At 30.7% G+C, this 10822-nt stretch overlaps 1 protein-coding gene across 1 annotated transcript; it reads right to left on the minus strand.

The window, feature by feature from the left end:
* Nucleotides 1–4996: 4996 nt before the first annotated feature.
* Nucleotides 4997–8514, minus strand: LOC100777490 (probable LRR receptor-like serine/threonine-protein kinase At3g47570). The gene is made up of 2 exons (XM_006596550.3): nucleotides 5822–8514; nucleotides 4997–5361 (listed from the first exon to the last, which is right to left on the minus strand). The coding sequence occupies exons 1-2, from the start codon at nucleotides 8508–8510 to the stop codon at nucleotides 4997–4999; spliced, it is 3054 nt and encodes a 1017-aa protein (XP_006596613.3). The 5' UTR covers nucleotides 8511–8514.
* Between the last annotated feature and the right edge of the window lie 2308 nt (nucleotides 8515–10822).

Genomic DNA, 10822 nt, shown 5'->3' on the forward strand with positions numbered 1-10822 from the left:
TATAGATATCTCATAGTCTCATAACATAAAAATAAAATGGAGAAAGTGACCCTTCAATAATAGGGGTAGTTTAAATAGACTAACAATATCATGTAGTGTTATCAGACATTGCTTTAGTGTGTCCCTTTATTTCTTCAAATTAAATACAATGTGCTTTCAAATCTTCAATTTTCTCCAAATTAAATAAAACTAATTTACAGTGAAAGAAAGAGTAACTAAATTAGTCTCTCACGTTTGGAGGCGTTGTCAATTTGGTCTCTGAGATTTAAAAAATGTCAAAATGATCATCGACTTTATATTTTGTTTGCCACATTAGTCCCTGTCGTTAGTAGTTTCCTAACACCATTAGTAAATGTGTGATGTGCACATTAAGTACCACCTAGACGCACGCATGACAAGCGTAATTGGGAAATAAGTAATGCCACATCATAGAGACTAATATGACATAATTTTAAATGTTATATTGGAAAATGAAGAGTCAATTTTTGTATATAGTGTCAAATTGATTCCTAATAGTTTTCATCTAATTGAAAATGTGATGAATTCCCTTTCACCATTTTCTCCCTCCTATGGTTGAAGGATAAACATTCCTGTGCTAGGTCCACGTCGATCGTCGCTTTCCCAGTGGTGGTGGTTGTCGTAATCAGTGCTTTTGTGTGTTTCACGTCAATCATCGTCACCCTCCAGTGTTGATTGACGCAATCAGTGCTTTCTAGTAGAGGTAAGGGTTTTGTTTTTCACTGCATTTGATATTCTCGTGTTGAACCAGCGTAGTTGAACTGATACTATATCATTCAAACGCGTTGTTATTTGCGTTTAAACTGTCTTTGCGTTCAATCTTTGCACAAAAATTAGAATACAAAAAACACCATTAACATTACTTACTTGTGGTAATGGACAAGCATAAAACAGTCTCTCGTTATTCCTTGTTGTCCTTTTTGTTCGAATGGTAGCTCTTCTACGACAATAGCAAAGACGGTTTGATGTGACATTCCCCCTTGTGCTTGAATTAGCAGACATGATAGACCACAAAATAATAGAAGAAGAACTACAAAGATGGAGAAAGATGAATAGGAGCAGAATAAGAATTGGATGAGAGTATGAGTAGGAGGAAAAATGGAATGAAAATGTGAATGTTAAAGTAGCCGTTAGAGTTTTAACATTTTGGAAAAAAAGATGATCACCTAAATTATGTCATTTTAATTCTTTTAATGTCAATTTAGTCTATCCTTACGTGACAAGTAGAAACTGATGTGAAAGTTTCACGTGTGCGTCTAATTAGCACTTAACGTGCCACATCACACATTTAATAACGGTGTTAAGAGACTACTAACTACAGAGATTAACGTGACAAACAGAATGTAAAATCGAGGATCATTTTGACATTTTTTAAATCTCAGGAACCAAATTAAACGTCTTCAAAACTGAGAGACTAATTTGATACTTTACTCGTAAAAGAAATGCTGAAAACAAAATTTTCATTAACTACAACCCAATAATTAAGCGTGCAACGTTCTCGATCCAATGGGTCATTAATTACAGAAATTGTCCAAAATTATACTCGTATTTATTAATTTTGTTGGGTTGACAGCAGGATTACCTATTTTTCTTTGTATAACTATTGACTTTTTAATTACGCAAACAATTACGAAGATTTTTTTACAATTAATTTAAAAGGCTGAAGGTTTAGGTGAAAAAATCATTTAAGTTAAATGTGTAACTAACTTCAATGTGCTGTGTTGAGCTGACTAACGTGTTGACTGGATTTTTCTCCACAGGACAATGAAGAAATGTTTTTGATTTACTTGTGTTAAATATCGATCGATTTACAAGCTTCAAAAAGCTGTGAAAAGATGTAATTGAATATTTGAATTGACGAAGAAATCGAGTTTTGAATATCTAATAAGAAGACTTAAAAATGACAAGATCTTGGCGTTGTAAAAGAATTAGCTGCAAGTCGTTTTAAGGAGGAAATATTAATATAAAAGCAAGACTTGCTGTCATAAAAAAGTTGTACGTAATGGGAACGCATAAATTTGAAAGCAAGACTTGTTGGCATATGTTGCATGAGTCCCCTGTGATTCATTCCGTCTTCCAAAATTCCATCAATCTGGTTTCATATTTATAGGATTATTGACTTCTTGTTGAATTGGACTTTCTATTTGCGTGTGAGAATTGGACTTTCTTAATTAACCCAATATGTTTGATTTTAATGTTATGTACAGTTAAAATATAATGTCAAAAAGTATAAAACTAAAACATATTTTATAATATATATTTCAAACAAATAATATAAATATGATATCATGTTATATAAAATATTAATTATTAAATAATTAATAAGTCTTATTATTAATTTAAAACTGCAAAAATAAAAAAGTATAAATTTTAAAAAGATATAAACATTGAGCTGAATTACGATGACTTTTTTTAGGATGACCTAAAGTATAAATTAAAGTTATCCTTAAATTATATTTGATTTAATTTTCAAAATCAAAATCCCTTAAAAAACATTCAAATAGAACAATTATCAATGAAGATTGGATCTAGCATAAACAAATAATCCTAATCTTTGCTCATAAAAGTGTTCAGATATTTAGTACTAAATCAAATATTTAGTACTTAACTTGAATAAAATTGTCTTTGAAATAAAATACTTTGTGAGAAAAAAAATTAATAACAACGAACTTGTCCTAAATACATCCACATGCTTCTAAAATTTTCTCTAAGAGATGTGTTACTTACACACATTTCTATTTAACATGAACAAAGTTGAAATCAACAAATAATTGAGAGTCTGCAAGAAAATTGTATTAAGGTTGAAAATTTAATTCAACATAATAATTTATTACAAATTGGTGGGTTATATTTTTTTAGAATTATTTTTTAAGTTATACAAATAAATGATAATATTATAATTGACGTACTCAATTATATAAAAAGGTTTTATTCTTTTCTAAACACATACTGGTATATTGTTAATTATAAAATAATATTAACAATTACAATAATTATTTTTGTGAAAAAATGTTTTAAAATTAAAATTAATAAAATTAATTTAACATTAACATATCAAGACCAAATAGAATAGCCATACCATCAATTGGAAAAATATGTTATAAGAAATTCATTAGGCTAGTCTAATAAATAATTTCAAAAGGTTAGGATAAAAATAAAATATTTAATTTACAATTTTTATTCAACTCATATAAAATGCCTCGTTTCTAAACTTTGGCTTGGGTCTTTATATTCGTTTAGCTTGATAGAAGAGTGCTTTCATTTTCTTGAACAACTAGTATTTTAGTTCGTGTATTATAGGGATTAAATTTAGTATGTAAATTTTATAATTATAATTTTTTTATTAAAAAAATCATTATAATCTGTTATCATAAAAAGTGCGAATCAATATTCATATCATATAATTAAAGAAATTAAAAATGGTGAAAAGTATTCATTATATAATGAACCAAAATAATTAATATTTAATGATAGTTTGTGATATAACCTTGGCTAGCATTTTTTTAGTCTATAAATAATTTTTTGGTGCCTATTTTAGTTTTAGTACCTATAATCATTTTATTTTGTGCCTGACAGATTTTATTTTTTAAAAAGTATCTACTATTAGGAAATATCGATTAATTAAAAAGTGTCATAAAGTAAGTCATTTAAAAATCATTATTATGCATCCAACTCATTTTCACAATTGGTACCTTTTTAATTTTTTTTTTCAGGTTTCAAAATAATAAAAAAATAAAAGTTAGACACCTAAACCCAAACATCCTTATTTTATTTTATAGGTACCAACAAGTTATTTAAGTCATCCTGTAATTTATAATGAGGTCTTTCTACATTAATCTAGACTCAAAATATATTTTTAGTTTTTAATAAATAGTTGAATTTTATTTATGATTCTTATTTTTTTATCCTTGATAAAATAAAATTTAAAATTTTGTCCCTATTGTTGGTATTTCAATACCAATGGATGAGGTGTCTCTTTTAAAATTCTTCAAACAAAATCACCACAAATCATCTTTTAAACTTTCAACAAACATGTCATCCATTAAAAGAAAAATCCTTTTATCAACCCATATTCAGTCCTAACGAGCTTTAAGTATAATTAAACTCCAAAAATAATCTCATAATTGACTCATAGGATTTGTAGATAATATTTTAGGATTTATTAAAAAATCAAAGGTCTTAATTATTAAATAAAAAAATCCTAATAGCATCATCAGAATCATAATGAAAAATTTTATTAGGAAAAAAAATAAAATTCACTCAATTATAAGTAACCGTAAATATATTTAAGCTTTAATCTAATATAATAGTAGTATTTAACTGAGCTGACGTGGCAAATATCACATCTTTCTCCGTCCCTTCACCTGGAAAGGAGAAGCTGCCGCTCAACGCTTACACAGGTGCGCAAAATCAATCACATTCACATTTCTTTTTATCTTTGGTTTTTGTTATTTTACATGTTTGAGGTTTTTTTTTTTATGTGTGTAAATATACAATTGATTATTAGTGTGTTTGATTTGATTGTAAAAAACCATAACAAGTATAAAATTATGATGAGTTGCCCACGAAAAGCAACTATTTGTTATTTTTAAAATGATGGTGACATCAATTCCCCACCAATTCAAAAACACATCATGTCTAAGTTGAGTTGCTGAGTTTGCGACTGTGTAGTATATATACTATATACTATATTGGTGTACAACAACTAGTATTTTAATATGTAGTATACTATTCCAATTAAATTGTGAGGACACACATATGTTAACATTATGCAATATGGTTAAATTATTTACTCACCACTTACATTCAATATAGATAGGTTCATGTGGTAGTCTACAAAGACTGTTAACATCACAAGTAGGAATTGAAGGAGTTCAAAGGATAGTAACATGTAAAAAAGAAAAAACAAAGTGATGAATGCAAGAGTTATCCAGCTTACAGGCAAACCCAGTTAATTTCTTATTGACAAAGATGATACCTAGCGAGCCAGCTTCTTTTTGATGAGGTGCAATTCCACTATCACATCTTTTATGCTTATTCGCTGAACGGGCAATTCTGCAGAACATGTAAGTCCAATCCTAGCAAAGGACACCAGACACTCCCTAATGTTTCTTTCCATGACCCTGACCCTTGTTCCCTCTTCAGTAGTTGTTGGCACAAGCAAACGTGAATCTACTATCTCAGTTATTCCTTCTGGAATTGCCATCTGACAGAATTTGTGTAGGCTTAGACTCTCACCAAACTTGTTATCTGTTGGTCTCATTCCTGTCAGCATCTCCAACAGAAGGATTCCGTAGCTGTAGATATCTCCTTTTGGTGATACTCCCACACCTGCTCCGTACTCTGCTCCAACAACAACAATTTACACAAAAAATTAAGGATACTTTAAATACAACCACATATTGATTATAAACAAATTGTTTTAGAATTTCATTAAACTATATTAATATATGTAAAATAAATTGTACATGGCCATTTAATCAAAGATTATTATATATACAAGAAGATTGTTGAGTTTTCTAAATTTTACTTTAGAAGTCTTTTTTAGTGTAATTTTTAATTAGTTGACACTGTGGGGCAGTTGTTAAGATGAAGGTTCAAAGTGTAGGCTAAAAAGACTATGGCTTTGTACAATTTGAGAGTAGTCAACAATAAACTATCATAACAATGATCCTTTCTAGTCTAAATGACCATAATTTATCTCTAATAAAACACGAAATCAACAAGATAACTTATGCTGTTGTTGCCACTAGGTAATTCAAAACCAAAGGTAAAACAATTTAAAGGATAGAAAACACTTTACCTGGGGGGACATATCCAATGGTTCCTTTAATTGCAGACGAACTAACCTGATCTCTGCTGGAATGTCCCGTGACCACATTAAGGAGCCTTGCTAACCCAAAATCTCCCAAGTGGGCAACAAAGTCATCGTCAAGAAGAATGTTGCTTGGCTTAATATCACAGTGAACTACGGCCTGCTCGGAACCATGATGAAGATAATCCAATGCATTAGCAACATCAAGAGCAATATTTAGCATAAGTTGAAGGTTGATATTGAAATTTCTAGACTCGAGCTCTTCGTTGCTACGCAGCAAATTTTCTAGACTCCCATTAGCCATGAACTCAAAAACAATAGCCTTGAAATCATTCCCATTATAGTCAATACTTGAACAACAAGTCAGGACATTGAGAAGATTCCGGTGCATGATCTTTCCTAGAGCCTTGCATTCAGCTGCGAAACTCTTTGATGCCCCACCTGTTTCAAGATTCAACACCTTCACGGCAATTGGTCCTTTGAAATGGAGAAGAGATCCTCTATATACAGAACCACAGCATCCTGTCCCTACCAAATTGGATGAAGAAAATCCATTGGTTGCTTCATGCAGCTCTCCATAAGAAACCTTCACGCGCCCATTTTCCAGAGACAATAGAGATGATAATGTTTTGGGCTTTTTTCTGAACAAATAGATGCTGATACATGCTATGAAACTAACCAAACCCCCTCCAACTCCAATTACAATGATGAGGATGAGTTTCTTTCTAATAGACCACTTGTGTTTCTTTGACGGCAACCTAGAGCAAGTTGGGAGCTTCAGTTGAGGTATCCCCCCACAGAGATCCTTATTTCCAATGAGTGAAACTGCTGTTAAGTTATTAAAGACACCTCCTATAGGAACTTCACCATAAAGATGGTTAAAAGACAAGTTCAAAGTATTCAAAAAAGTCAGATTTTGTAGTTCACCAGGGATTGTGCTCGACAGGTCATTGTTAGAAAGGTCTAGGATTTCGAGGGATCTTAAAGAGCCCAAGAACGAAGGTATGCTTCCATGGAAGTAGTTTCTCTCCAGTACGAGCTCTGTTAACATGGAACAAGTGCCAAGTTCTGGGGGAATTTCACCAGACAACTTGTTTTCATTTAAATATAATATGGAAAGGTGCTTCAAGTTTCCAAACTCTAAAGGAATGGAACCAGTGAAAGAGTTGTAGGATAAGTCAAGATTTATCAAGCCTTCTAGATTGCCAAATGTTTGATTAGGGATATCACCACTCAAGTTGTTGTCAGCAACACCAAATGACTGCATGCGGGTGCAGTATTTGAGGCTTAATGGAATGCTTCCTTCGAGATTATTGGTGTGCAGATAAAGTTCAGACAACATAGTAAGATTGCCAATGGCTGTAGGAATATTACCAGACAAATTGTTTCCTTGCAGGACGAATCTTACTAGATTTTTAAGATTTCCAATTGAACCTGGAATAGTTCCCTCTAGGTAATTATCTCCCATAATGAACTCAGTTAAACCGATTAGCTTTCCAATTCCTTCAGGTATCATTCCAGATATTTGATTTTTTCCCATATCAAGCAAAGTGAGATTGGCAGAAAAATTTCCAATAAGATCTGGCAACACACCACCAAATTGATTGCCCTCCAAAATAAGAATGTTCAATCGAGTACAATTGGTTAATGAAGAAAGGAAATCCAAATCCTGAGCTCTCCCACTTCCAAAACTATTATAAGCAATGTGAAACCTCTTAAGTTTGTTTAAGCTTCCCAAAGTGGGAGGAATTGATCCGCTAAAACCGTTTGAGGAGATATCAAACTTGAGCAATCCGGTGATGTTGGATATTGAAGACGGGAAACTTCCATTGAAGTTGTTACCTCCAACCAAGAAATATCGAAGATTTGGAAAAGCAAGTTGCATATTTGATGGAAGAGTACCACATAACTGGTTTTCGCCGAGAACAAAAATTTGAATATTGGAAAGGTTGTAAAGGGAATCAGGGACTACTCCCGACAAATGATTTAAACCAAGATTCAACTCTTTCAAATTTGATAACCGACCCAAAGCATGAGGTATAGTTCCTTCCAAATGATTTCGTGCAAGTGTAATATTTTGGAGGGATGAAAGATTCCCCAAGGAAGGTGTTATAGTACCAACTAGATCATTGGCACCGAGAAGCAACTTCCTAAGCTTTGTGATGGATCCAGTTCCGAACCACGAGGGAAGTTTTCCGGTGAGTTTATTGTACAACAAGTTAATTACCTCAAGTTTAGAGCAGTTAGTAAGGTGTATAGGAATATGACCGTGGAGATTGTTGTGGCTCAAGTCAAGAACCTGCAACATCTTTAGTCGACCAATTTGCGTAGGAATTTGGGCATGCAAGTCGATGTTGGAAAGAATGAGCTTTCTGAGGAAGGTTAGATTTGCCAAGGATGGTCCAAGAGTACCACCCCAGTTTTGATTTTCCAAGTGCAATACAGTCACTCTCATGTGGCGGTGGCCGCATGTAACACCCTGCCACTCACACAAATGCAAAGACTCGTTCCATGATGGAAGAGCATCAAACACTCCATTGGTAAGCTTTTGCTTCAGAGCAAGTAAAGCCACCTTATCACTCTCTGCACTCAAAGCGTGACCAACTGTTCCTGGCATCATGGACACCATGGTTTGTGAAACAAGGCTGAGAAGAAACATGACTAAAGTTAGAGCCATTATTTTGCATAGAGCACAAATGATGTGGGATTGGGGTGGAAGCACGGAATATCTAATAAGACTAAAAAAATTAGTAGATCTTTTGTAAAACAATTGACTGCAAGTCGTTTTAAGGAGGGAATTAAAGTGAAGCCCGATGCAATCATAGTCAATTATGTTAATTTTAAAGCAAGAGTTGTCATTAATAAGTTGTACAACCGTGAGAGATAAACAAAAAGTTTGAGTTCTTTATTTATTTAACCGTAAAAATGCACATAAATGTCTATTAAAGATGGTAAATTTTGTTTCTTTTTTATCTAATATAAATAGAATATATAATAGTTTAATATATATATATATATATATATATATGTATATTTTTATACTTTTAAATTAAATTTTTATTTAACTGTAAAAATAAATGTAAATATTTGTCAAAAAATATAATAACTTTTACCTAAATCAATGCCAATGTGAGAAACTAAATCGATGGAATGATGTAACATCCCTGCAAGTTTTCGTGGAATGGAGAACGAATAGGCATAAATCACCAAAAATTCCTAAATCATTATAAGGAGTACATTAATCATGCCATCAGTAACAATGTTAAGTGTGTTATAAAAAAAAGGGAAAAGAGCATTTAAACACCTTAAACTTTTACCTTTTAGCGAATAAACTCTCTTAATTTTCATTCTATCTCTATTAATACTTAAACTTTTATCGTTGTTTCAATATGCCCTTATATATTTAACAGAATCAATCTTCATCTTTAAATTTAATTGAATCTCAATGGTTTATTATTTCTGTATTTTTAAATATTGATCAGAACAGGGCTATGGCCATATTCGGTGTTGTTGGATTCTCGGAGCTTCCATTGGCTCTGCCTATCAATCTTCTAAGAGTTGTGATTTCTAAGACATAATCGGTTTATACATATAATCCATTGTATTATGCTCTGCTCAGTGTTCATTATTTTTTTGCAGTTTTTAGTTATCAATTGTGACAATGCTAATAACATTATCATTTGTATGACTAGTGTAGTACACTGCAGATCAAGACCAAGACCAAGACCATAGCTTGGAAATTGGAACGCATTGCAACTAAATCAAATTAAATATCTTAGAATATTTTAAAATAAAATATTAAGATATATGAAAAAGTTAGATAATTGAAACTAAAAAAATATAATTAAAATAATTGATCTCTTATCCATAAATTAAAATTATTTTATATAAAAATACCATAGAATTTTTCTTTTATTTTACATTTATCAATCATTTAAATAAATAAATTTATAAATATTTATAATTTAATAAGCTATAGTAACCCTGTGCTTGTTTATGATTCTCGTCCTATACTATTTTACACAAATTAAGAAAAATCAATAAATAAATGGATAAAATAAATTTAATTAATGTTACAATTTTTTCACCTCCCAATAAAAATATTTATACTTTAAGTTAGTTCCTTAAGCAATGCACTTTGAGCATTGTTTAACATTTATTAAATAAATATAATTAATGTTATATTGGAAAAATAAAATAAAAATTAATTTAAAATAATTTTTTTTCTTACATCACAATTATAATAAAATAGTGACCATTATTATGAAATGAAGGAAGTAACAATTTCCAACTTTGAGCTAACTTATCTATTATTTTTTTTATTAAGCATGCCTTGAACGCCTAAAACTCTTAAACTTACAAATAACATGAGACATTTTTTGCTTCCAAATTCCAAGTAATCATTTCAATTTCCACCATTATCCAATGTGAGAAACCGGAACTTAAAATTAAATTAAGTCCTAAATATATTTTTATTCTTTTAAATTTGGATAATTATTTATTTGGTCCTTAAAAAATTATTTTTACTAATTCCTCAAATTTTTGAAAAAATATTTTTAAACTCCCTTTATTCGATGTGTTCATAATTTCACAATTTATAACAATTTTTAACCGTCAAAATTGATTTTCTAATTGATTTTTTAAAAATTATTTCTAATGATTTTAAACTACCAAAAACATTTGATTCATATGGTTTGGTGGCCCTTTTTTTTTTTACATATTATGATAGTTTTAAAAAAAAACATCAAAATACAATAAATCACACTAAAAAAAAAGGTTGAATAGTGTGTTAAATTAGCTTTTGAATCTTTTTGCAATAGAGGTGATTTGAAGTCAATATATAGTTCACAAAGACTATCGTCTAATGACAAGTATATTTTTCAAAAATAGCAAAAGACTGTCTCGAGTGATTTAAAAATAGTAGTTTTTAATGAAAAACTTGTGTGCAAAGATCTATCAATATTATGTCTTTAAAATACTATGGCAAGT

This window comes from Glycine max, chromosome 14, assembly GCF_000004515.6.
Source record: "Glycine max cultivar Williams 82 chromosome 14, Glycine_max_v4.0, whole genome shotgun sequence".
NCBI lineage: Eukaryota > Viridiplantae > Streptophyta > Magnoliopsida > Fabales > Fabaceae > Glycine > Glycine max.